Raw genomic sequence first — 27,194 nt, 5'->3', positions numbered from 1 at the left:
CCAAGAAATTAAGCAGCAAGGGCAAAAATAACAAAAAAATTAGAAGGTTTAAATATAGAGAATAGGACAAGATTTTTAAAAAATGAGGCAGGAGAACCAGTTCAGACCCCGCAAATCATCTCTGACCTGCAGTTAGTTACTTGGTTTACACAGCATTGTGTTCAGAGGCAGTCCATCTCAAGGACTGCCCCATAGAATACCATACCCTCTGAGGCTTGGTGCTTCCTCAAGTCTGTGTCCTTAGAAAAGGTTGAATGACGTTCTCCACCCCTTTCCAGGGCTCAAAAAAATCAAGAGACATTCCCTCAGTGTCCCTGAGAGAAGCCTCTGCCACCTCACCCGTCTCAGATTTGTGTCCCTCAAGCTTCCGGAAGGAAAGGAAAAAGTTACAGGATTAGGAAAGCAGGGTGCGAACACCAGGTTTCAGAGGAAGATATGGCACAAGGTCTCATATGAAAATATGACAACCGGGGATCACAAGTACCTCTAGTTTTACCTGTGTAACTCAAGCACCTGTCACTGATAACTCTGAAGGGGCAAAGCCTCCATGGTCCCTTAAAGTCTGGGTTGGACTGGAGGGACAGATAAGGAATGAGAAGGAAAGCCAGAAAAATACCCTGCAGCTAGGGAAATGGGGATTGGTGGGGAATATCAAAAGATAAACACTCTTCTGGGGTGAAAACAATCACCTAGATCCATCCAAGGTTAACTCCGGCATCCTCCACTCTATCCCTTCCTACATCTGACAGTGCTACTGACTGGCTGGTCTCAGTTCCCGTGATGAAGATTTCCCACGATAAAACTCTGGATAACAGACAGACAACCCTTTCCAACAACAGGTGAGAGATGCGGGAAACCTACCTAGGCCACTCTGCTTCATCTCTGTTGGGGGACGTGAAGATGAAAACAGCCGGTAGCCACCGGGCCTTGAAGATGAAGTCTCAGACAGCACCTGTAGAGAAAGGACTTTATATCAATCCCCTTGTCACCTCAAAGTAGAAAACCCAGGTTCTGAATCTTGCCCCTACAAAGCCAAGCAGTATCAAAAAGATTAGACGAGACAAAAGATTTTTATGGTGGAAGAGGAATAAACAGGGAACAGAGTGCACGCTGCAGAGTGAACTGTCCAGGAGCCCATCTATGTTAGAAGGCATGTCTACTTCCCAAACACTGGTCCTTGCAACCTCCCCGCCCCACCCCCCAGATCTGGCAAACTGCGATCCAACCATTTGTCGTCCTCAGCCGAGTAGGCACTTCAGTCTTACCTGCTCCTTCATAAGACTCAGAAATCACAGTGACTCAGCCACAAATAAAGTATGGCCTGCCCTCTCTTTTTTCCAGAGACAGCTGGGGTGAATGGAGCCATCCTCAGTTTCTTATATAAGCCAAGAAGCCCTCCCCTCCAATTATTTTATTCCTGGATACATGAAACTGATTTTTCCCCCCCAAAATATCCTTGAGGGCCAATCACACAGCTCCCAACATCCATACATCCCACCTAGACAATGAGCAGTTTCCCTAGATCCCAAAAGCAAAGACAGAAGGCAGGAAAGGAAGGCAAGGCGGGAAGAGACACCTGTGTGCAGGAAGCCAGGTGAGTGGTGGACACAGCCCGGGGCTGTAGGCCGATGGCTGGGGAAAGCCGGGGGAGGTCTCCTGACCTCCTGCGGCGCCGTCCCCTCAAGGGGATCAGGTCCAGGTTCCCCGTGCACTGCATGTTCATGACCTGCAATCAGACCGGGTGGAAAGCCGGTCAAGGCTCCTTTAGCCCCCAAGTTCCCAAAGTCCCAGTGCCCAAAGGGCAGAGTCAGTTAGAGAGCTGGAGAGGATGGCCAGCTAGGGCACAGCTGCTATTAAAGTCACAAATTGTATAATCTAAAGCAGTTCAAAAATTTGAGATGACAAGAGAAGACGGAGGGATGAGATGTCACTGATGAGGATAAGATGACCAGTGTTGGCCGACAGAGCAGGGAAAGAAAATATTAATATACAAGGCTGTGTGACTAAGGACTGGCCGAGGGGCACATTCTGAGCAGTCATCGCCCTGAATGAGTCAGGATCTAAACAACACCAGAGACCCAAAAGAAGGAATGTGGTTACAACAGGAATCGCAGATAGTTCTGGAGGCTCAAGCCTGTGAGTCCAGCTCAGGAGGATAAGGCAAGAAGATCGCCAGTTCAAAGTCTGCATGTGCTACAGGGTGAGTTCAAAACCAACCTTGGTAACTCAGCAAAACCCAATCTCAAAATAAAAGACAACAGAAAGGGCTGGGAATGCCACTCAGAGGTTAGAACACTTGTCTGGCATATGTGAGGCTCTGGGTTCAATTGCCAATGCCACAAAGAAAAGGAATCCCACTCAAGGAAACTTCCAGAAAGAAGATAATCCCAGTAAGCCTGAGAGAGGATGTACAGAATTATTGTTTATGTCTCCTGTGCTGACATAAGACGACAAAGGGACAGCCCGGGAAGACAATCACACACTGTCCCGTCCGTCGGATCTACTGCACAAGAGTGACAGTGTGTGCAGGGTGCTGGGCACCCGGTCCCACCTGCACCGCAAGGAAAACTAAGGCACATCTCTGCTAAGGAAACCGCATGTTCCAACCAGCAATCCCCTAAAACAGCTGGGAAGCAAAGGGTAAGTCTGAACAGAAACAGCAGTTTATTTTCTTGGCCTTCTCTAAAATCTGAAATGTAAATCTCTGCATTAACCATGAAAGCTTATTATAGATTTTTCTGAGATATCCCTAAAACAGAAAAAAAACAAGTCCCATAAGACAGACGCCTGCAGAGAGCAGTTGAATAGATCCATGATTCCGAGCGGCATCCAGACCAGGCAAAGTCTCTGAGACAGGAATAAGTCATGACATCGAAAGGAAAGTCATGGAGGAAATTAAAGAAAGTATCACTGGGCCAAAGGAGAAAATTGCATTAGCAAGAAAGACAAACCCAAACCTGAGGAAAGTAAGGAAATGCAGTGAGAAATCTGTACTAGTTCTGTCCTCTAGATTAGAAAACCAGAAGTGGATTTGAGAAAAATTCTAAAAATATCACAACACAGACCCAGGCAGATAAACCTCCTCATTAGGAGAGACACATAGGCTCTGGATGATCAATCATCCTTCTGGCATGACATTATAGATAACCTTAACGGCATTCAAGTGCCAGGAACCGCTCAAGCCTGAACAAACAGAAGGAGAGGGCCTGGCCTCCACCACCAACTGCACTGCTGCTGCAGTGACTTAGTGCATCTATAAGATAAGGTAGATATTGCTCATATCGCATAGATGGAAAAAGATGCAAGGTTTGAGAAGCTACCTGGAAAGGTCACACAGCTTCTGAGAGTCAAATGGTGATGTCAGCCCAGAAGTCATACTGTCTCTACTTTATCCTAAAATTTTCCCCCTTAGGTATGGCTCATTGGCAAGTCTTTAACATCACAAGTAACAACCAGCTTAAAGAAGTCCTACTGATGACCAGCTGTGAAAGAAATATTAAGTAAACATAATAAATACCACTGCAAGGGGACTCAAGCTTTAAGTCTCAAGAAGATTCAGAGGAAACGAGGATATTTTCCCACGAGTACTGGTACCCCAACATCACCTTGTCCGTCTCATTACCTCCATGGAGCCAGCTTTTCGATTCCGAATGAGGGGTGACCTCCTTGGGAGGCCAGTGCCCTCGACAGGTTGGGGAGAGGTCTGCACTGCTCGGTCTGGTTCGTCTGAGGCCTTCCCTGGGCACAGGTTCTCTACGCTGCCTTGATCTGCTTTCATCTCCCCATTCTGTTCCATAATAGACAAACGGAGAGACATTAATGATTTCACCTTCCTAATATCAAACTCCTCAACCTTTGGTTACTTCCCAGTTTCCTACCACCTGGTTCCCTGGTCCCTAAGTCCTAGAGCCCCAAATCCCAGCTCTCTGACCCACCTCTGAAGAAGCTGGGCGGAATCCACAGCCAGCTGGGGCACTGCCTTCTTCAATACCTTTCACCCCAGGGCTGAAGTGGAGCTCCACATGGAACCGCTCCTCCGACAACGGGTCCTATGGGGCATCACCATAAGAAGGGTAACTGGGAGAATCTGGATGTGGTGACAGGACACGCGGGAGCAACAGAGAGGAACTCACAAGGATACAAGCGCCCAGGAAAGCCAGGACTGAGGTTTCAGGGTCTTGCCCTCAGTCTGGGACTCATCTATTATAGGAGCTCACGCCTCACCTCCCTTTCTACAATCCTTCCTTTCCATCTCTCCTAGTAACAGCTTGGCTATGGTATACACAGCAGAACTTTAAAGATGTCTTTGCTAAGACTGATGCAGAAGGCATGTGTGTATATGCATATGTACACACATACAGAGAGCAATATCAGCAGAAACAAGACTCATAAAACATTGACCCAAATTCCACAGTTGTTCTAGCTTATCTCTCTGGCTCAAATTCACCCCAGAACAGAGGTTCTGTTCCAGTAGGCTCCTTCTAGGTGCTCTGTGCCATGCTGCACCTACACACTGCATCTAGATGGATTCTAGAAATTCTTTTTCTAATTTAAGATGAAAGCAAACTTATTAAGTACACTGTAAAGAGAGCAGCAGATATGGCAGTTGAAGAAAAACTGCTGACCTAAGTCTATAAAAATCTAAGAATAAGAAAGATTTTGTGAGCCAATGGGACAGCTCAGCAGATAAAAGTGTTTGCCACTAACCCCAATGATCTGAATTTGATCCCACTGCAGTGAAGAAGTCAACTCCTGCAAGCTGTTCTCTGATCTATATACATACAGTGCATGCCTGCACACACACTGATCTTTATACATATACAGTGTGTGCTTGTAAACACCTATGCGCACACATGCACACACTGATCTCTATACACGTACAGTCCAAGCCTGCACACACACTGATCTTTATACATATACAGTGTGTGCTTGCAAACACCTATGCACACACATGCACACACTGATCTCTATACATGCACAGTGCATGCCTGATTACACCTTTACAAGTGCATGCACACACTGATTGCTATACATGTACGGTGCGTGCCTACACATACCTACATGCGCACACGTGCGCATGCATGCATACACACACACATACACGCACGTGAGCACACTAGGTGTTTAAAAATAAAAGGTAAGTTGCTTTTTAATGGAAGTAGGAAGAAGGGCCCTCTCCTCATCCCACCCGCTGGCTCCTCACCCGTGTGTTGTCCTCATAAAGCATGATAACAATCTGGGTCATGTAGTTGAGCTCTGAGATGGCACTAAGATAAGCCAAAGCTCGCTGCCATTGTGCATCCTGGGTCTCCTACCAAACACAAACAAAGGTAAGCCAGTGCCCAAGGACAAGTAAGAGGAGTGGGCAGGGGACTGAGGAGAATGGCAAACGTCCACAGGAAAAACAGACGCAAGGACAGCTGATGACTGCTAGAAAAGATGCTCAGAGGTCGAAGGAGGGAGGAGGATGCTTACGTCAAGAAGTCCCCCATAACGGAAGACACTGAGTAGGGAGTGAACGTGACTTTCACTGGTGAAATACAGACGTGTTCGAACATGGCGCCCTGGAGAGAGCACTCCACGGGAGTACCTGACATGGAAGTTAAATCAGATACCCAGTCAGACAATTCTTTTCCTACGACAACTCCTCCCCCCACCTAGAGACTTCTCTCCTTACCATCCCAGACCCTATCTCTTCTTGGCTCCCCGCCTGTCTTAGCCTTGATTCTCCCAGGGCTCCCAACATGCCCTCCCTCCCTCCATCCAGTTCCCCTCCCAGCCCTCCCTCACAGGGGATGCAGCTTGTTGACAGACTCATCCTCGTGGGTTCTCTGTAGGTCAAGCAGGATTTTCCGCAGAAGTGGAAGACAGAAGCCCACAGCAATTTCCATTTTCTCCTCCCGACTGATCCCATACTCCTGAGGGTCACAGGCCAGGAAGAAGAAGTTAGTCTTGCCACACATGTTTCCTCAGGCCTGGTGTTTCCTTCCTGTCCATCACATCCCCTCCAAAAGTCTCCTCAGTCAGTCCTGATGCCCAGACTAGTCCTGGGAACTGCAGAAACTCAATTCCTTCTCCAAGTTTCCTTTCTAGGTCCATTTCTTTCCTCCCCTCCCATTCTTCCCACCCTACTGGATCCATTATATGAGACACACCTGGGGAATGACCACATCGGCCAGAGCTTTGGAAAGATGCAGCAACTCGGCTGTGCCCTCAAGCCCCAGACTCCCGTTATGCTGTACATCATACTTGACACAGTCATAGATATCAGGGATCTTGCTGATGTCATAGCGCCCGCTCTTGTGCCGGAAGTCGCGCTCTAGTTTGCTCCAACGCTGCAGCATTAGCTCCAGTGTCTCACTGTGGTAGAGCTGCAGGTCTGAGACGAAGGCAGACAGTCAAAGGGGGCCAGACTTGACTTCCAGCGTAGAACCAGAGGGGTCAGGAGTTCCTGAGGAATGCATCCATGCCTGAGACTTTAGAGGGCAGACAGTAGTAATCACACCCACCTACAGAGCTGGGGTCCTGCATCCGTTCCCGAATCTGGTGGGTAAGGTTCTCAATCAGGGAAAACACCTGATTACAGACTTTGACAGGATTCTGGATGAGAGACATGGAGTTGAGGAGAGAGGTACTTCCGGTGGGAGCCAGCTGTGAGGAACAGAGAGAACAGGCTCAGGCCGATTCCCAGACTGTGGTTTACTACAGAGAAACTGGCTGTAATACAGATCTGCCTGCTGGCTCATTTCAGGAGGGATCTTTTGTTCCTGGGCATCCTGGCAGTTCTGGGCCTTTAAATGAGGACACTGTCTGCTCCAACACAAAATCATCCATGAGGAGACCATCTTAAAAGTTTCAGAGTCCAGAGAAATTAAAGTATACTTACAAGTAAAGTACACTTTACTTGGGGACTGTAAAATACACCTGAGAAATGCTGGGGAATAAAGAATGAATTCCTTACAGGCTCTGTGGAATGTCCTGATGAGAATCAGAGAGGACTGTCTCACACTGACTTACAGTACCAGTGTTCCGTCTAACTTGGCTTCAGCTTAGGATTTTTAGGTTTTTCATTTGTTTTTGAGATAAGGTTTTGCTATGTAGCCTTGGCTGGCCTAGAATTCACTCGGTAGACCATGCTGGCCTCAAACTTACAGAGATCCACCTTACTTCTGCTTCCTGAATACTAGGATTAAAGGTGTGCACCACCACGACCAGCTTCAATTTCAGTTACCATCAATACAAAATGAGGAGGGCCGGAGAGATGGCTCAGTAGTTAAGAGCATTTACTGCTTTTACACAGGGTCAGGGTCTGGTTCCCAGCACCCACGTGGGTAGCTCATAGCTACTTAGAACTCTAGTTCCAAGAGATTCAACACCTCTTCTGGACTCCATAGGTACCTAGGCTCAAGTGCACAAACCCACACACAGATACATATGCACATATACACTTAAAAATAAACATAAACTGGGCAGTGGTAGCATACACCTTTAGTCCCAGCACTTAGAAGGTAGAGACAGGCAGATCTCTGTGAGTTTGAGCCAGCCTGGTCTACAGAGTGAGTTCCAGGACAATCTGGGCTACACAGAGACACCTGTCCCTGTCTTGAAAAACAACAAATAAGTAAATAAACAAACAAACAAACTAAAATACTAAAAGAAAAGAGATGGGAAGGAGAAAGTATAGACGGAATAAAGAGTTGTGGCTAAGGTCTCAGAAGCTTCCTTCTCACTAACAAAAGGAGGCATAAAGAAAGGGAGAGACCCTAGATTTTCTGTTTGACAGTGAACAACACTAGACCAGCTGGGAAAACAAGGAAACAAGTCTGCCCCTTGGTAAATCATTTAAGAAGCTACCAGAGGGAGCAGAGAAATGGCTCCGCTGTGAATAGAGTCTGCGCTTCCAGGGAAACTGAGTTTGGTTTCCAGCACCCACATGGCAGCGCACAATCGTCAGTAACTCCAGGGGTCTGATGCCCTCTTTTGACCTCTATGGGCATTGTACAAACGTGGTGTTTATATATATGTGCAGGCAAAACACTCATTCACATAAAAATTTTAAATACACACTAAAATAAAGAACCTATCAAAATTAAGTGTGGGACAGTAAAAAAAAAAAAATAAAACAAGCAAACAAATCCAACCCACCACCCGGCCAACTGTGGCCTAGATACTCAGGAAAAAGAAGACTTGAGTTGGGAACGGCAACTGCTATCAACGCTGATGGGCAGTAGGGACTGAAGTAGTAAGCAGCCAGGCCTTCAGAGAAGACTCCTGGGGTCTAGACTACCTCCGCCACTTTGAAAGGGTTGTTTAAGTTACTTAGGTCCCTCCTCTGTAAGATGAAAGAGGGGTGGGGGAAGTTCTAACAGTTCCCAAGTGAATTAAAGGTGACCATTAATTCTTTGTCCTTTGCCTCTCTCTCTCTTTCTGTGAACCAGGCCTTGCTTTGTGACTGCTTCACCACGATAAAATGTCAACCATTCATTGTGTTACTTCTGGACCCATGCTTTAGAAAGCTTGGAAGTTTTGTAGACAGGAGGCAGAGGAAGGAGAGTCACTGCAAGTTCAAGACCAACCCAGGCTCCATGGCAACACCCTGCCTCAAAAAAAAAAAAAGAAGGAAGGAAGGAAACTTGGAACGCTTCTAACTCCACCTGAGAAAACTAAGACCAATCACATGAGAAATTCTTGTAAAGGGGACAGGTCCTGCAGTTACAGGGAAAGGATGGAGTCAAGAGCCAGCTATCCCAGAATTCTAGTTAAACCTCCAGATATAATAGATTCCCACCCCAATCAGCACTGCACTACCACTTCAGGAAAGCACAACTAAGGCCAGATGAGCCCAAGACTGTGAGGCAGTGAACTGGTGAGCGCTCTAAGTTGTAATCCTGGAGGCGGTTTTTACGTAGATCACTGAAACAGTCCTCCAACTTCAAGACCCAAAGTCAGTGGTTTCAGAACTAAGCTTTCCTTTAGATTACAGGATTTAAAACATAAACCACAGGGCATATGATACCTCTAGCAGAGCTCAAGACACAATCAAACACATTAATATTAATGCAGCAAAATGTATGACATTTACATTGAGTAAAATAAATAAGGATTCTAAATAGTCTCGTGATAGGTCTGCCAACTGAACCCTGATGCCAAACTTATATCAACATATTTTTATAAATAAAAATAAATTTTTAAAGATTTGTTTATTCATTATGTATAGTGTTCTGCCTGCATGTATGCCTACATGCCAGAAGAGGGCACCAGATCTCATTATAGATGCTTCTGAGTCACCATGTGATTGCTGAAAATTGAACTCAGGACCTCTGGAAGAGTAGCTAGTACTCTTAACGTCTGAGCCATCTCTCCAGCCCTTACATTAATAGTTTTTTTTTTAAAAAATATTTATTTATTTATTATGTATACAATATTCTGTCTGTGTGTATGACTGCAGGCCAGAAGAGGGCACCAGACCTCATTATAGGTGGTTGTGAGCCACCATGTGGTTGCTGGGAATTGAACTCAGGACCTTTGAAGGAATAGGCAATGCTCTTAACCTCTGAGCCATCTCTCCAGCCCACATTAATAGTTTTAATCTTTGAATTTGTGGATAATAAAAACTGTGGACATGAATTTACCCCAAAGGGTGGTTGGGAGGATTAAACAAAATACTGTAGATTAATATCCTAAAACAGTGCCTAGCATATAACAGGTAGTAGTATTTAGAATGTTAGGAATTAGGTTTCAGGGTAGCTGGGGTACAGAGAAGAGGAGCATGTTACCTGGTCATAGTCCTCGGGGCCGAAGGGTGCATCCTGCTGCAAAATGTGGTGCAGCCGTGCCTTGACGCGGTGCTGGCAGCTGCTCAGGGAATCACTGTCGCTGTCCAGCAGCCCGTTCATGTTGGCGCTCTTCACCATTTGCACCAGAATGGGTGTCAGCTCCCCTTCTAGAGCCAGGAGGCCCTGGAAGGAAAGCACGGGTCTACTAGCTTCTCTTCCTGGTCGACATCCCAGACATGGGATGGAGAGAGAGCCTGAAGAGGCCGACTCCAACCGTTCCCAGCCCCTTTAGGCACAGACGTCTCTGAATTAGCACAGCAGCTCTTGAACCCTTTCCCTCGAGTCCTCCAAACTCTCTTTCTCTACCTAACGGAAGCGGAGGCAGTGGAAGAACCGGAGGGCTTACCTTCGCAAAGGCTGCAGCAGTCATCTGGACGCGGCCCTCGTCGGACGCGTAGATCTTGAGGTCATGACGGAAAGTGCTATGGAGACGAAGCAGCCCACAGCCAGGGAAGCCAGCGTAGTCACCTGGAGCAAAGGGGAATGTCAGCACACACTGCCACCAGCCGTGTGGGGGAACAATATTAGCTGCCCCTTTAGTATCCTCACAGCATCTGCGCCTCCCCTCCCCTCCCCTCCCCTCCCCTCCCCTCCCCTCCCCTCCCCTCCCTCTAACTATCTTATCTCAGCCATGCTGGGCACTCACTTTCCAACACTTACCCTGGCCTCCAGGGTACATGCAGCGAAAAGCTCGACCCAGCTCCTCGGCCTGCACACGGCCATCAGGAGTCAGCTCTCCACCCCACTTCAATACCAGCAGGAGAGAGGGAGCCAGGGCTTCTCTCTGTGGATCTGAGGGAAAGAAGGTGTGTGGATGGGCAGTTCCCAAGGACTATGATGGGAACACACAGACATTAGGCTTCTGACAAGAACAGAGGTAATTACAGGTAGAAACCATCCACAAGGTCAAGAATAAGAGATCTGAGAGCCGAGTATGGTGTCACATGCCTGGAAAACCAGCTCTTGGAAAACGGAGGTATGAGGATTGCTGGGAATCTGAGGTCAGCCTGGGCTGCACAGCAAGACTGGGTCTTAAAAGGAGACCAGCGAGATGGCTCAGCTGGTAAAGGCATCTGCCACCAGACCTAAGCACCCAAGGTCTACCCCCAGGACCAGCGTGGGTGAAAGAGGGGGCCAACCCCCACAGCTGTCCTCTGAGCTCCACAGTTGCTCTCTGGCATGTGTGCCCCACCCCCACTAAATAAGTAAATATAATTTTAAAAATTTGAAAGAAGAAAAGGAGGATGAGATACGGGAGAGAGCTGCTCACCTTGGCCCTCATTCGAAGCTTTCACTCCGTGGGGGTAGTAAGTCAGCTGCACCTTCCGATTGATACCCGAGAAGTGGCCATACCTGCAGGGAACAGCCACGTATCACGTTCTGCCCTGCACCTCAGTTCCTGTGAGGAGCTCCCTGCTGCTGTCCCCTTTCTCACATCTCCAGCACGGACTTCAGCTGCTCCAACTTCCCGGTCTTCTCCTCGATCTCAGTGCCTGGTTCTTTCTCCAGTTCAGCTAGCAGGAGCCTCGTAATGTCCAGAACCTCCTAGAGAGACCACCGGGAACCGCGTAGGCCTTCCTCCTGTCCATTTCACCTTCCCGTCCATCCCTTCTCAACCCCACACTCTTTCTTCTCAGACTAGGGCTCCTGCCCAGGCCCACCACCTCACCTGGAGCTGCTCAGGTCTCTTAAGTTTTAATTTTCCCGTCTTGTATCCACCATGTTTTTCAAAGAGAGCAAAAAACCTTTAAAGAAGTAAAAAGTAAGAAAAGAAATTAGACCTCCTGGGAACTGTGCTCCGTCCCTTCTCCCTACAAAGAACTAACCATCTAAACTAGGCCGCTCTTCCTACCTTGGGTGGGTCACTTCCATCTTCATCTTCTGCTTTGGAGTTCGATCTCCATGACGGATAATTGCGATGACACAGCGGAGCTCCATCCTAAGATGGGGAATGTTCTCAGAGCCATTCTCCTACCCCAAACCTTCACCCCCCCACCATCACATTCTACTCGAGAACCTCTACTATTCGACCTCAGAGAACAGAGGGCGCTGAGATTAGACACGGTGCTGGAGTTACATATTTTCTTTTCAAGACAGGGCATCTCTGTGTAGCTTTTGAAGCCTGTCCTAGAACTCGCTCTGTAGACCAGGCTGGCCTTGAACTCATAGAGATCCACCTGCCTCTGCCTCCCAAATGCTAGGATTAAAGATGTGCACCACCACCACCCAGCCCAGATTTTTAACGTTTCCTTACATAGTGCCAGATGTGGTAGGGACGATGGGAATGTCCTCGGCTTCTGTGGGGATGGACCATGGGATCTGGAACTGTGGGGCAAGCTCCCGCATAATGGTGTTCCTGGGAGGCAAAACATAACAAAGTTAAATGAAAAATAAATGAACAATTGTATGACAGAAGGTCATACACATATATGCAGTCATGCAGCAAAAGAAAGCATTACTATAAAGCTTGAAACGTCCAAACAAAAACCCCATTAAAAACAAAAAAAGTCCAGGGACATGGCTCATTGCTAAAGGCATTTGCCACAGCGCCTAACCATTTGGCAGAAACAAAAGCACGGCAGTGATAAGCCAGTTAAGGTTAACGTTCCCTTTGGGTGTGGGGAAAGGATTTAACCTCAGCACTATACAGGCATTTCAACTATATTCTTTTTCTTTTCTTTATTTTTGTTTTCAAACAGGATCTCATGTAGTCCAAGCTGGCCCCCAGCTCACTAGGCTAGCCTTGAACTCTTTTTTTTTTTTTTTTTTTTTTTTTTTTTTTTTATTTTTCGAGACAGGGTTTCTCTGTGGCTTTGGAGCTTGTCCTGGAACTAGCTCTTGTAGACCAGGCTGACCTCGAACTCACAGAGATCCGCCTGCCTCTGCCTCCCGAGTGCTGGGATTAAAGGCGTGCGCCACCACCGCCCGGCTTAGCCTTGAACTCTTGAGTCTGCTAATCCCACCTCTCACAATCCCAGTGTTGAGATTACAAACATATACCACCAGGTTTAACTCATACATTCTTTTACTTTTTTAAAAATTTTATTTTACTTTATGAGTGTTTAGCCTGCATGTATGTGCTCATGTTGTGTGCCCGGTGACCACAGAGGTCTGAAGAAGGTAATGACCCCCTAGAACTGGAATTACGGATGGTTGTGAGCCACCATGTGGGTGCTGGGAACCTAAGTCAGGTCCTGTACAAGAGCAACAGTGCTCTCAACTGCGGAGTCTTTTCTCTAGCCCTGCTTTTATTTTTCTAATACATGTGTGAAAAAGACTTTTTTTTTTCCTGAGACAGTCTCACTATGTATCCCAGGCTGGGCTGGTACTCATTATGTAGAGCAGACTGGCCTTGAATTCCAAGATTCTCATGCTTCTGCCTCTCAAGTGCTAGTATTATAGATAAGTGCTACCATGTCCATCTTGAATTTTTTAATTAATTAACTAATTTATTAGTTTTGTGTGTGTGATGTATATGTGTGGGCGTGTGTGTGTGTGTGTGTGTGTGTGTGATGTATATGTGTGGGCATGTGTGTGTGTGATGTATGGGGGGGCATGCGTGTGTGTGATGTATATGTGTGTGTGTGTGTGTGTGTGTGTGAGATGTATATGTGTGGGCATGCGGCAGTCAGAGGACAACTATCAGTAGTCAGTTTTCTCCTTCAACTTTTACATGGGTTCCAGGGACTGTACTCAGGTCACCAGGTTTGCATACCAAGCTCTTATACCATCTGAACCCTATATCCAGCCCTCATATATTCTGTTTTAGACAGAGTCTCACTCCTGTAGCCCTGGCTGGTCTTGAACTCACAGAGACCTCATACCTCTCTCAAGCACCAGAATTAAAAGCACGGGCCATCACACCCAGTCTTCACATATTCTTAACAGTGTATTTTCTCTCATGTCTCCCAGACTGCCTCAAACTCACTACACAGCAGATGATCTTTAGGTTCTATTTTGGATGTGTATGTGTGTAGGTAGATGGGGTTATAGTCCTGTGTACAGGTGCATACACCAGCTTATGTGTGCCCGTGGAGGTCAGAGGTCACAGTCAGGCGTCTTCCTTGACCACTCTCCACCGGTTGGTTGACCTGGAGCTCACCAATCATCTAGACTGGCTGGACAGTGAGCCCTGAGGATCGCCCTGTTTCTGCCTCCTTATGCTGCGATTACAGGCTACTCGCGACTTGTGACATGGGTGCTGGGATTCAGATCTGGGTCTTCATGCTTGCATACTAAGCGCTTCACTGACTAAGCCTGATTCCTTCTCAGTCCCCACACTGCCTTTGCCTCCCAAATGCTGGGACTCCAGTCTGAGCCAACACTGCTTTTACGAGGGGTTGGGGATTGAGCCCTGGGCTTCAGGCAAGCAATTCTACTACATCTCCAGCTTTTTTCAGACAGGGTCTTGCTTTGTAGCAAAGGCTTGCCTCAGACTTGAAATTCTCTTGCCTGGTCTGTTGAACGTGGAATTAATTATATGTGTATACCTTCATGCCTAGCCTTAATAGAATATTTCTGGTTTTAATATTTTGCTTTTGTTTGTTTGTTTTCAAAACAGGGTTTCTCTGTGTAGCTTTGACTGTCCTGTAACTCACACATAGTGGTCTCAAACTCAGAGATCCACCTGCTTCTGCCTCCCAAATCCTGGGATTAAAGGTGTATGCCACCAGCACTCTGTAGCTTAAAGTAGCCTCAAATTTGTGACAACCTTCCTACTGTGATTACAGATGTGAACTATCATAACTAACATTTTGTTTGTTTGTTTTTGTTTGTTTGAGACAGCGTCTCGCTACATAGCTCTGGCTGTCCTGGAACTCACTATATAGACCAGGCTTGCCTCAAACTCACGAAGATCCATCTGTCTCTGACTCCTACGTGCTTAAAAGTGTATGCACAACCACACCCAGCCCAACACTTAATAATGTGGGTTTTTTTCATTAATTATAGTGTGCATAAGTGTACATAATGTGTTTGTGGGTATGTATGTTATGGCACGGGTGTGGAGGTTAGAAGACACATTTGTTGAGCTGCTTCCCTCTTCCCACCTTTACGTAGGTTCCAGGGATCAGATTCCCATAGCTAGGCTTGTGCACACACATACGCTCTACCCTCTGAGGCACCACGCCACTCTCAACAATGTACTTGTTTGTTTTTTGAGTCAGGTCTCTCACTGTGTAGCTCCGACTGGCCTGGAATTCGTGATGCAGACCAGGCTGGCCTGGAATTCACAGAGATCCATTTGCCTCTGGCTCCCAAGTGCTGGGATTAAGGGTATGGACCACCATATTTGGCCTAATTGTGTACTTCTTCAGACAGTGCTTGGCTAGAACTACCGTACCCGTGGATGCTCACTATACCATCATCCCTTATGTTTTTTTGAATGGCTCAGGTATTACATGCTATTTTGAACGCAAAATCCCAGTATTATCACAGTCAGTAAACTAAATATAGCTATTTACACATGGGAGAGAAAGGCAATCTGTCACAGCTAACACGGTTAATAGCAGTCATCTCTGAGGAATGCATTACGGAGACAGCAGGGGCTGAGTAGCTCCTTCTCCTTTTTCATTTTTGGCTTTTGAATCGTTTTTAAAATAGTTAAAATAAAGCAAAAGCTTTATTTGTTTATTTGTTTGTTTATTTATTTATCCATACAGCCTCATGTATCCCAGGATAGTCTGAAACTGCTTCCACCTCCCAAGTGCCGGGAAACAGGCACAGACACCACACCCACTTTATGAAGAGAAAGCTCCTGAGCCCTCTTCCCCGTACCCTAGCCCACTATGTCTCTTACCCCAGAATCTTGGCACAATCATCATAATATTTCATCGAGTTCTTGACAAAGCTAAAGCCATTGACGTCACACACGAAGGAGTGACCATTGGCACGAAGAAGGTCAAATCCACAGACTGTTTGCTGAAAAAGCAAAAAGGCAGAGTGAATCAGCTCCCAAACCCTGCCCGTTTCTTCCCTTCATCCCACAGCCCCACGAGCCCTCTCTACCTTAAAAGCTACGCAGACTTTCCTGGCTACCAGCTTTTCCATGGCGGTCAGCATGACTGGATAGCGAACCTCTTTCCCCTCACTGTCTCGTTCAACCTTCCCATCCAAAGCTGGAGACTTTCTAGCTTCAGCATGGGCATAATCGGGCCCCACTGTATACACCTGCGGGTACAGAGCACCACTGAGTATGCCCACAGCTCACCCTGTGTGTGAGAAGACAATATGAGCACTAGGTCTGTAGACTCCTCCACAATAAAAACCAAACTCTGCCCAGTCAAGAGTGGTGGCACCTGCCTTCAATCCCAGCACTCAGGAGGCAGAGGCAGGATTTCATGAGTTCAATGACAACCTGGTCTACACAGCAAGTCTTAAGTCAGCCAGAGCTACACAGTAAGAACCTGTCTTAAAACAAAGACAAGACAAAAACTCCTCCAAATGTTAAGAATACAAAGACTGGGTCATGAAATGGTTCGGCAGGTAAAGATGTTGGCTGACAAGTCTGATCTCCAGGATTCATATGGATGAAGGAGAGAAGTGACTCCCCCAAGTTGACCTCTGACTCCACATGCATGCGATGGTGCACACACACACACACACACACACACACACACACAGAGAAATAAATAAATGTAATAAGACGATTTTTAAAAAAAGAATACAGAGACTGAGACTGATATTTTTGAGCCTTATTCTAATGAACTTACAAAGGTTTCTAGTCCTTATTAAATAATAATTTACCAATGTTTCATAATTTACTATGGCATCTTGCTCTCGCTCTGATAGGGAAAATGAGAACGTCTGCATCTCACTTGCTATCTTCACTTGAATGTGAAGCCAGTTGAAATTGCATTTTGTTTTCTAAGATCCATACACACTACCACTTGCCTCCCAAGCACCTCATTCCCACCCGGATGTTTGTAACATTTTAAATCTCTGTAGCCACCATAACCTTAACATCTGTGCCATCTGTTGGCATAAACTCCTCATAGATGTATGATCCTGTCTTCCGGACGCTGCTCTCGGGAGAGTAAACGCTGCTCCGACTGCCGATCTTGAGGAGGAAAGGAAAGGAGAACAACACTGCCTCCATCTCCAGGCTTTGCCCACAGGTCCCCTCTCTCTTCCCAGCAGCCTCACCGTCTTCTACTCTCTGACATCCCAGATGCTCAGACGTCTCCATACCTTACGAAAGAGGCGCTGGCTTCCTCCTCCAGCAGAGCTGGGGTAGTAGATGTAAACATTGTGGTCCTCTGCACTCACTGGCTTCTCCACAAAGGGCTTGGGAAAGACAGCTCCATTGACCTCCACCTGGTCTTCACCTTCTATCAGGCTACACTCTGAAAGATGGGCGTGGGATCGTTCTTAGGAACTAAGGTTGGAGAGTATTTCCAACTCTTATTTCCCTGAGGTTTTAATCTATACAACCTTTCACATTTTATGACCACGTCCTATAACAGATACGGCAAAGCTTATATATGGCATTTAGATATGATAATATCAATATAAGTTCAACGGCTCTGTCTAAAGACCCACAACTCTACCTATAATCCAACAGTCAAAGGCCCACACAGATATGTGTAGAGCAGAAGTTTAAGGAACATACTGGGCTAAATCATGGAAATCAAGGCAGTTACTCACCCTCAGGACAGGCGGGGTCACGGTTGAGCACGGCATATCTTGGCAGATCAATACCCTCCTCCTGCAGGATCCGGTACACCTCCCTCCTGTCACCCTCCCCCCCCAAATAAATTAGCCAGGTAGGAAAGGTGGGAGTAGCAAAGGGGAAAGGCTAGAAATTTTATTAGCACAGGGAACTATAACTCAATATGAAATGGGACAAAAAATGAAGTTTGCTTCACTGTGCCCACCTCAGAGTATGCTTCCTAAAGTGGGCATTTCAGGGCCACCCACCCCTCTGGTCCACAGGAAGCTGTACCTATCTTGGATGTAATACTGCATGGCCAGATCATTGATGAGGAAGGGGTTTCGAAGCTTGGAGTAAGCAACAGCTTTGTCCAGAGGAAAGCCTGCAATGGAGAAAGAAATGGAGAGACCAAAGAAAGTCAAAGAGGCAGAGTAAGAAGCAGCAGGACAGACTGTGACCTGCTAGAGACAGCGGCTGCCACTGAGCTTCTCAGACATAGCAGCTAACCAAGCACTTATCGCCCAGTTCCTCAAGTCCGGGATAGTCATCAGGAAAACAAACACAATTACATGTAGGATCCTCCCAGAGATCCAATTCTGTAAGAGAATGTAAGTGCCTTCGCATCATCTTGTGTGGCCGGGATATAGGCTTTAACCTATGCCTAGCAAACCCTGAAACAGAAGGTAAACTCCCCTTCAATGTTCCCTTGTGTGTTGAGAAGCTGACAGCCTCTTACTAAAGGGATAAGAATTCTATCCCCAAACCAGCACCCCCACGGCCACCCTTCCCTCCCGGACCCTAACCTTTGGAGTGGAAAGAAATGAGACAGTGGCAGGACGGCCAGTTCTCCACAGGTTCGTTGAGGATGACGTCTTCTCCCAGGATGACAACAGTCAGGTAGTCAAACCTGCAGAGTCGCTCTAGGATTTGAGTCATTGGCTTGGACTTGGATTTCTTGGTCATGGCACAGATGCCGACAATAATCTGAGGTTCTGGAGGCTACAGAAAAGAAGTGCTATCAGGAACTCCAGGCTCCCACATCTGTCACCTCCAACACTGTCACATCTTTCTAAGGCAGTTCCTCGACAGGACTTTGGGCCTGAGGGATAAAGGGTGCCCTACTAGAGAAGAAGCCCGTAGGAAATGTGCTTCTTCAAAAGCAGCAGCAGTGACCAGAAGACAACAGGAAGAGGATGTTTGAGCAGGGGTTTCAGAGAGAGGCCACTGACCAATCTCTATGGCCCCTCCCCTAATCAGGATAGAGCCTGTTTACAACAGGGAGTCTGTGCTTGCAAAGAACAGGTGTATCCAACCAGTGCAATATCAGTTCTCTAGGGCAGGGGCCCCAACACCAACCTACATCATTTTCCCTAGACTTACCACTTCATCCTCCTCGTCCTCGAGGAGCTCACTGTCACTCTCTTCCATCCTCATGCCTATTCCACAGGTGCCCAAGCCCTCATCTCCAGCTCCGAGGAAGAAGTGGGCCGTACTGCTCTCATCCTCATTGGCCGTCAATGACCACATCCCCGCCGGAACACCCACTCATCCCGCTCTGCAGAAGTGAGTACCCCATCAGCTTAGAATCCAGCGCCCTCACAGTGGGTAGGGATGGGGCTCAGGGAACTAGACAATGAGAGGGAACTACATGGGTACAAGAGGAAACAGAAAGAAAGCAATGGAAAGGACCCATAGGAAAGGAAACTGTACTACGATTTGACACGACTCAAGAGAATTAAGAGCAAAGCAAGGACTCCCTTTCTTCCCTGTTTACCCCACCCCAGCCAAGAACTGGTAAGAGGATCAGGAGATTAAGCCTTACAGTGCTGGCATGTCCCTGATTCTGCCAGCAGGAAACAATGTTAGCTCCAGGCAGCAAATAGAAGAAGCAGTTCTCCAAGGAAGGCTACTGTTGATTCCTACCAAGAGAAGGTTAGAGTGACATTTATTTCCAACGCTGGATTCATTCCACAATGTCCCCAGCTCTCTCCACCTCCCCACAGCACCTCCCCAAGCACAGTCAAGGATTTGACTCAAGGGCAAAGGGATGCTACGACCCCGAAGATCTGCCTTTAAACTCCATCCTCATTACCACCTGCTATGAGCTCAAGAAACATCCCTCCAGGATACCCTCCATGCTAAGCATTGTCTCAGGACACTAACATCTCCTGTGATTGCCCTTTCTCCTTCACCCACATCACCTGAAAAAAACAGATATCCAAATCCAGAGAATCTGTTCAAGCAGGGAAGTCTGGTGCTGACTGAGAGGCTGAGAGTAAACACTCACACAGCAGTTCTCAATCCATTCAAACTACAATCTCAGTGGTCCATGCAGTCCTTTAGTACTGCAAGACCCACGCTGGCCTAAGACAAGATCTGTTATAGCAGCAGCTGCACTGGAAAAAACGTCCTAACTAAAGCCACACTGGTAAGAACATCTTATGAATTTGGATAGGAACAAGCTGGCAGTTCCACTCTACGTGCATATGCCTCGAGTGTTAATGGAGACTCCAGAGAGAGATCCGTCAGGCAACATTCCTGGTTACTAGAACCGGAAAGTGCCACACTGGTTTCTAGTAAGCAGACGGCAGGAATGCCACAAGAAATTCTAAAATGCATATGCTAGCTCAACATCTACCCAGCCCGAACTGTTAGCAGCACCGAGGTGGATAGGCTGTGGTAATGCTCCCCTACTCACGTGGACACACACAAGGACATTCTTCCCTTCTCTATCTCATTGTTGCCTGGGGGAAAACTAAGAACAATCCAGATGCCATAAGGAGAAGAATGGTAAACTCTGATGCAGTATACAGAAAAAAAAAAAGATTTTAAAAATGAATGAGGGCCAGCAAGATTGATCAGATGGTGGTACTTGCTGCTAAGCCTAACAATCTTAGTTTGAACCCTAGGAGCTACCTGACGGGGATGGGGGTTGGGGGGGGGGGAGACACTGACTTCCACAGGTTGTCCTCTGACCTCCACATGTGTGCTATGGATCCACAAACATACACACTATACATGTAAGTTATATGCAACAGTTTCCGAGTACAAATGCCCAAGGTAAACACGGAGCACAACCATTTGCATAAATAAACACATGCTATTCGTGACTGCATATGCAGTTAGTACAGGCTCATGCAGTTAGTACAGGCTCGTTCTTGGTTTGCTATTGTTGCTGATTGCCAGCATTTCTTTGATATGTATGGGTGTTCTACCAGCAGGTGTCTCTGTACACATTCGTGCTGGGAATGGAACCCAGGTCCCCTGAAAGAACAACCAGGGATCTTAATCACTAAGCCATCTTTCCAGCCCCCAGTTAGTAGCCGTTTAAAAGACTGAATCTGGGTGTGGTGGTGCACGCCTTCAGTACCTGAACTTGGGAGGCAGGAGCAAGGAGATCTCTGTGAGTTCAGGGCTGTCCTGGTCTACATCGTGAGTTCCAGGCCAGCCAGAACTACACAGTGAGACCTGCCCCAAAACAAAACAAAATATATAATTTTTAAAATGGAATAATTTTAAAAATGGACTGAAAATTTGTTACATCAAATCTGTAACAGTAGTTACATCTGAAGAAAAGCGAGAATGGCAGTGAGTTTCCAGCAATACCTATACAACCTTGCCTACATATAAATGTCTATTTTCAAAACTCCAAAAGATCGGAAGCTTATACACACAAGGCTAGCATTTGCTAATAATGAATTATAAGGGTATGAGCAACTATTATTATTTTCCAAAAATAAAATGGAGTCACTCAACAGAAATTTTCTATGTTCCATAGATGTTCTCAGAAACACTGCCAGCCCCAATGAAGCCAAGAACTCCTTTAGCAAATTAGTTAACGTACAGCGTTTTAAAGGCTTCCATAATTCCCCTCTCCGTTTTAATTTTAAAATCTGCCATTACAACGAGGGTTGCAGCTTTGATCAGAAAGTTATGGATTTCTATAGACCTTGGCCATCTAGGCCTCCCCACATCACGCTTCTGTTGCTCAACCACAGACAGAACATTCTTCCACTTGATGTTTCCAGTTATGCAGGCCGTCTGCAGACACCACTCCTCCTGACTGACAGACCATCTCTCTGAATTCCCTGCAAGTGACCTAACCGTGGCATTCCCAAAGATACCTCACAACTTCCCCAATTAGAATTTCATCACATTCTTTGTGCCTTTTCTGAAACGGGAGTTCTCCCTGCATCTGAGATTCCTTCTCTAGTTGCCCTTTAAGTCTTCCCTGTTTGTTTTCTTGTTTGTTTTTGTGTCTGTTTTTAAACAATATCCAGCCAAGCTCGTGGATATTGTGGAGATAATAGGATGGAGAAGTCTGTTCACAAACACAGACTGAAAGGAGATGAAGGCCCAAATTCATAGTTAACAAAGCAAAAATAGAAGCCTGGCAGGAATAGCTATGACAAAGCCAGGGTTTATTTGGATGTACTTCTGGGAGAGGCTGGGGTTTTAATGTGGTGTTCCCCCCAAAAAAACCACTTTCCTGTTTGCTGTGCTCTTTCCCCTTCGTGTTCTCCCCAAACTTTGTTGCATAAGAAAGCGACAGAGTCTACACCAGGCTAAAGGGCAGTCTTACTTTGGAAAGGGAGGGAAGGGGTTGGAGGAAACAAGAAGGCAATCTAGGGAGCACCAAAGCTAACTTAGATCTGGAGAGGGCTAGGGAACAGCGAACTGTAACTTCTTCAGCTCCCAGAGTGGAAGGCAGTCTGCGTCAATCTCTAATTTCTCGGCATCACCTTGCATTTAATAGAGGCTCCAACAATAGTAAAAGGAAACCAACACAGAAACTCCTCACTCCACCACCAATATTGAATTTTCTCACCTTCAAAAGTGAAGCTCCACCCCACCACTCCCTGCCTCCACCTCCCCCGTTGTTTGGAGGCAGTGTCTCACTCTAGCTCAGGCTGGCCTCAAACTCATGGCAATGGTCCTCCCTCAGTCTCCCAAGTGTTGGGATCACTGGCGTGGGCCTCTCTGCCTGTTTCCCACTTCCTTCCGCAGGCGAGTTGAATGTTTCTGACATATTCCTTATTCTGACACCAGTCTTCCTTCTGCTGCTGGCCGTTCTCAGTGTAGCTCACTCATCCCGCCTTCTCTCCCCAATCTGTGATAATAGCTCTTCACTGACTCCCCTAACTCTACTCCCCACACTGACTGCTGCACCCCAATCACTGTTCAATTAATGCAATGAATTCAGCCAATTCTCCCACTCAGGGACTCCCAGAAGTAAACAACACTTCAAACCTGCACATGAGTCATCACACTGGCTAACACTTTTTTTTTTTGAGACAGGCTGTGTGTAGCACAGGATAGCCTTGAACTTAGAATCCTCCTGCCTCAGCCTCCAGGGTACACTGGGTAGCATCATTCCCTTAATGGTGAACACTTAAAGGCCCCCTACAGTGAGGATCCCCTATAACGAGAGCTCCCTTCCTCCGACTAGCCCTTCTGGAGGCTCACCTCTCCACAGTAATCCATTCCTTAGCAGACCTTCTACCCTGGCCAGCCAGTCCCTTCCCTCACTCCGCCAGCTTCCAGCGCCCGCTGGTCCTCCCTTCCCTCGGCTTCTCGCGCACGACCCTTTACCTCGGTCCCCTCCCCTGCGATCCAGCCCTGCCCTTCCTCCCAGAGTCCCCCAGCCCTGTCCCTGAAAGCCTTCCATCTTCCCGGGGGTCCCCTTATGCCTCCTGCAGACCCCTCCACACCAGTCTCTTCTCCCACTGACCCGCTCGGCCGTCCTCTCTCTCAAGGCGTCGGGTCACGAATCCCGCCCTCCCATCCTGACCGCACTCGCCTCTGCCCGCCCCCGCCGTCCCCGCCTCGCTCTCCCTAGGCTGACATTGAGGCCTCCCGGCTGCGCCTCCCTCCGAAGCTGTCCCCACCCGGGACTACCCACGGCCCCGGGCGCAGGCCGAGCCCCTCGCCGAGCCCACCCTCCCCGATACCGCCCCCAGCCCCAGCCACTCCCCCACCGCCCCCGGCCCGCACTCACCCGCCTCCCTCCGCTCGCGCAGCCGAACCTGCAGGCAGCGACACCTGACAGCGGCCCAATCAAAGCGCGACTTCTTTGCGGTCCCGCCAATCCGCGGAGGGCGCGCACCGGCAACAGTCAGGCTGCGTTGGCCGGAGCTTCAGCGTGGAGGAGGGTGGCTCCTCGTGGCTGCCCGGGGAAATGCAGCCTTATGCTCCTCTGCCTCTTTATTTCGTACTGCGTCGCCAGTCCACAGCCTAGACAGAGAGGCTAACCACTGACACCAATGGGAGGAAAAAAAACCTGAGATAAACGAAGAAGAGGGAAAGTTTGTGACATTGCATCTCCATGAGGGCAAAAAACGAGTCTTTTTTTTTTCTGTAAAGCAAATCCAGGTGTAATATAGGTAGACATAAGGCGAAAAGGTGGAAAGAGAAAAGGTAGGGGCGCTGGAGACAAACAGAAGCAGATGGGAAAAGTTAAGGGGAGGAACAAAGAGACTGATTTGTGAACGATGTAAGCAAATGGTAGATGGGAGAAACGGAGTAAACCGCTTTCTGTCTCTACACTCTGCTTCTTCTCTATTCTCCAGCCTTGGAATCTGAAAAGCTGGGTTTGAATCCTACTCTTATCTGTGTAGCTTTCGCACACGCCTTTAATCCCAGCACTAGGGAGGCAGAGGCAGGCAGATCTCTGTGAGTTTGAGGCCTGCATGGCCTTGAGCAAGTTCAGGACAGTCAGGGCTGTTTCACAGAGAAACCCTGTCTCGAAAAACAAAAATAAACACAGACAAACAAACAAAAATAACTGTTTAGCTTTGGGAAATTCGCTTTTCTTCCTGGAGCCTCCACCGTGCTTATTTGTAAGGGTGGAACTAAACACCTACAAGTGCTGGTACTTGCAAGAAAATACTTGGGAAAAGCGGTCCATGTTTTGACTCAGGGTTTCAGAAATTTTGGTCCTTACTGAGCTCCATTGCTTTGGCCATGAGGAGAGGCAGAACTTAAGGGTGGTTTGGTAAAAGGCATTTGCTTGTTGGCTAATAGAAAGCAGAGGTGGAGGAAGGGGCAGAGGACAAGATGTGTTGTCTGAGGCATGCCACAGGGACAAACTCTCTCCAGCTAGGCCCTGCATCCTCCCTTTCACCACGTTCCAATAATGTCATCACATTATGAATCTATCAAGGGATAAATGTATTGATTAGACCAGAGCCCTCAGAATACAATCACTTCCCAAACGTCCATCAGCCGGCAAACAAGTTCCAACACATGAGCCCATCAAGGGCATTTCTTATCTAAACGGGACAGATACAATCATACGAAAGCATGTTCTTCTGTGTATATTATTGTTGTCCTTAAAGCTTCACCTAGGCTTCCCTGGTCAGGAGTTTGAAATTCTCCATTTGTTCTCTGTAACTTTAGAGACCTCACAATTTTCCTAGTTATATGCCTTACCTTACTGATCCCAACCCCAAGGCCTGCTAAGTGGCTAGAGATGATTCTAAGGACAGGATCTACAAATAACCAGTGATAGCCGATTGTGGTGGCACACGCTGGTAGGATTTGCTAAAGGAAGCAGAGGCTGGAGGATCACTAGTTCGTGGCCAGCCTGGGCTACCCATTAAAAAAAAAAAAGAAAAAAATTAACCAGTGATAGTTAATGTTCAGACTCATACCTCTTCTGCAACTCCAACCATTGGAGCAAGTAATTACATCATCTCCCAAGTGTAAAAATTCACCGATTCCACAGAAAATACTCATATGTTAGAATGATCTAATTCTCAATGAAATAACATACACTTATAAAGGTTTCTTGTTTAAGTGTAGGGTTTTGTGGGATTGTTTGTTTTTTGTTTTGTTTTTGTTCATTTGTTTGAGAGAGGGGTTTTACTGTGTAGCCTTGGATGTCCTGGAACTCATTCTGTAAACCAAGTTAGCTTTGAACTCACAGAGATCTGCCTGGCTCTGCCTTCTGAGTGCTGGAATTAAAGGCATGTGCCACCACTGCCACCTTTCAGGTTCCTTGTAATTGTAAAGTGCTTTAAAGCAATTAATATTAGTAATGATAATTATTTTTAGCAATGATGACTATTAACAAATAAATAAACTACTATATATAGATAACTACTTCCCATATGCAAGAGAATATTTTTTGCATGTGTGTGGGTGTTTTTGGTTTTTGTTTTGTTTTTTAGTTTCTTTGGTTTTTCAAGACAGAATTTCTCTGTGTAGCTTGGAACCTGTCCTGGAATTCACTCTGTAGACCAAGTTGGCCTCAAAGTCACAGAGATCCACCTGCCTCTGTCTCCCAAGTGCTGGGATTAAAGGTGTGCGCCCCCACCACCCGGCTTGTGTAGGTGTTTTCCCTACATGTTTGTGTACCTGGTGCCCAAAGAAGAGCAGAGAACATCGGATCCCCTGGAGCTGAAGTTATAGACAGTTGCCAGTCACCATGTGGTTGCCCGGAATTGAACCCAATTCCCCTGAAAGAGCAGCCACTGAGCCATCTCTCCAGTTCCATAAGGTAATTTTAAAAAAATGACTGACAACACATCAGATACCTGACAGGGTCTCACAAAGAATAAGAAAAGTACACAAATATATGACTTCTCAGCGGAGCTATTATTTCATGAAGGAAGGCATTTTCCGAACTTGAATAACTTGCTGTCTACTCTAGCTGTCTACTCTAGCTGTCTTTATTCCCCTTCTGCTAGGCTCTCTTCCCACCCCTGACAACGTATCTCCCCCACTCCCAACACTTTCTCAGCCAAATAATAACCCCATTGCTCTGGAAGATTATCTCCTTCTTTTATCTGGGTAAATATACACCATCCCAAGTAATTATATTTACTTACTCATACCTGCTCCTTTACCTAGATAATGAGCACCCACGGCATAGGTAACATTTTTGACTCTCCAAAAGTGAGCAAGCCCCAACAGTAGATTCCAATCTATTCTCTGAGAATTGTATTTTATCAAGAGAAGTGGTTCAAGTAATGGACCCCCCAAAAGAAGTGTTTAGCTTCTAAGGGTACCCACAAATAATGAAAGTCAAAAGGAGACATGGGGGGGGGCTTGAGGGTAATAAGGAGATGTGTATTTGTGGGGCCAGTGGGGATTGTGAAGGGTAATTCTTTTTTCCAAAGATTCATAAGATTTCCACATATCAGGCTGGGCGGTGGTGGCACACAACTTTAATCCCAGCACTTGGGAGGCAGAGGCAGGAGGACCTGTGTGAGTTTGAGGCCAGCCTGCTCTACAGAGCTAGGTCAAGGACAGGCTTGATAGCTACAGAGAAACCCTGTCTCGGAAAAAAAAAAAAAAAGAAAGAAAGAAGAGAAAAGAAAAAGAAAAAAAGGATTTCCAAATATCTTACTGTCTTTTGGAACACCAGGAAGCTTAAGGAAGATATACTAATGCCAATATGTCTGCTCTGCCTTGGCTGGCCCTCCACACCAAGGGTTGGGTCCCTATCTCAGCTCCTGCTTTTATTCCCCTTCCTGATATAATAAAAGTCAAGTTGCACCTAGTCCCGCTTCTAGTGTGGAAACAACCCTTTTGAGTCTGAATGTGCACTTCACAGAAGAGAGAGAGAGAGGACCAGGAAAAAGGCACAGATTTCCTGATGACCTTCTGCCCTTGGACGCCACCAACCTTGTCTCTCCAGATTAAACTGTGTTGAGAGCCAAGAGAGGAAATCCATGTGGTTCAGGAGACCTGTGCCTGCCTGT

The 27,194-nt window shown here is 46.9% G+C and overlaps 1 protein-coding gene across 10 annotated transcripts in view; it reads right to left on the bottom strand.

Moving 5' to 3' along the window:
• The window catches only part of Ppip5k1 (diphosphoinositol pentakisphosphate kinase 1), a 47,870-nt gene extending 24,343 nt beyond the window's left edge, over positions 1 to 23,527 (bottom strand). For 3 of the 10 annotated variants that reach the window (XM_042055076.1, XM_038330142.1, XM_038330144.1), the window contains exons 1-26: positions 23,486 to 23,527; positions 19,310 to 19,406; positions 18,868 to 19,042; positions 18,291 to 18,486; positions 17,779 to 17,869; positions 17,481 to 17,566; positions 17,025 to 17,179; positions 16,792 to 16,893; positions 15,843 to 16,004; positions 15,634 to 15,755; positions 12,091 to 12,192; positions 11,689 to 11,775; positions 11,506 to 11,581; positions 11,272 to 11,381; positions 11,107 to 11,189; positions 10,497 to 10,628; positions 10,183 to 10,304; positions 9,777 to 9,959; positions 6,510 to 6,651; positions 6,156 to 6,379; positions 5,791 to 5,918; positions 5,476 to 5,590; positions 5,204 to 5,311; positions 3,936 to 4,049; positions 3,623 to 3,787; positions 862 to 952 (exon numbers count right to left, since the gene is read on the bottom strand). In XM_042055076.1, coding sequence (XP_041911010.1) covers positions 862 to 952; positions 3,623 to 3,787; positions 3,936 to 4,049; positions 5,204 to 5,311; positions 5,476 to 5,590; positions 5,791 to 5,918; positions 6,156 to 6,379; positions 6,510 to 6,651; positions 9,777 to 9,959; positions 10,183 to 10,304; positions 10,497 to 10,628; positions 11,107 to 11,189; positions 11,272 to 11,381; positions 11,506 to 11,581; positions 11,689 to 11,775; positions 12,091 to 12,192; positions 15,634 to 15,755; positions 15,843 to 16,004; positions 16,792 to 16,893; positions 17,025 to 17,179; positions 17,481 to 17,566; positions 17,779 to 17,869; positions 18,291 to 18,486; positions 18,868 to 19,014 — 3,043 coding nt within the window. In that variant the 5' untranslated portion in view covers positions 19,015 to 19,042; positions 19,310 to 19,406; positions 23,486 to 23,527. Of the gene's footprint in view, positions 1 to 861; positions 953 to 1,576; positions 1,727 to 3,622; positions 3,788 to 3,935; positions 4,050 to 5,203; positions 5,312 to 5,475; positions 5,591 to 5,790; positions 5,919 to 6,155; positions 6,380 to 6,509; positions 6,652 to 9,776; positions 9,960 to 10,182; positions 10,305 to 10,496; positions 10,629 to 11,106; positions 11,190 to 11,271; positions 11,382 to 11,505; positions 11,582 to 11,688; positions 11,776 to 12,090; positions 12,193 to 15,633; positions 15,756 to 15,842; positions 16,005 to 16,791; positions 16,894 to 17,024; positions 17,180 to 17,480; positions 17,567 to 17,778; positions 17,870 to 18,290; positions 18,487 to 18,867; positions 19,043 to 19,309; positions 19,407 to 23,218; positions 23,250 to 23,485 lie in introns of those variants that run through there. The other 7 variants (XM_038330138.1, XM_038330141.1, XM_038330140.1 and 4 more) reach the window with 4 other exon arrangements.
• Between the last annotated feature and the right edge of the window lie 3,667 nt (positions 23,528 to 27,194).

Source organism: Arvicola amphibius, chromosome 5 (assembly GCF_903992535.2).
Source record: "Arvicola amphibius chromosome 5, mArvAmp1.2, whole genome shotgun sequence".
Taxonomy (NCBI): domain Eukaryota; kingdom Metazoa; phylum Chordata; class Mammalia; order Rodentia; family Cricetidae; genus Arvicola; species Arvicola amphibius.
Note: the sequence above shows the minus strand (reverse complement) of the source record. Positions and strands in the feature narration are given on the sequence as shown.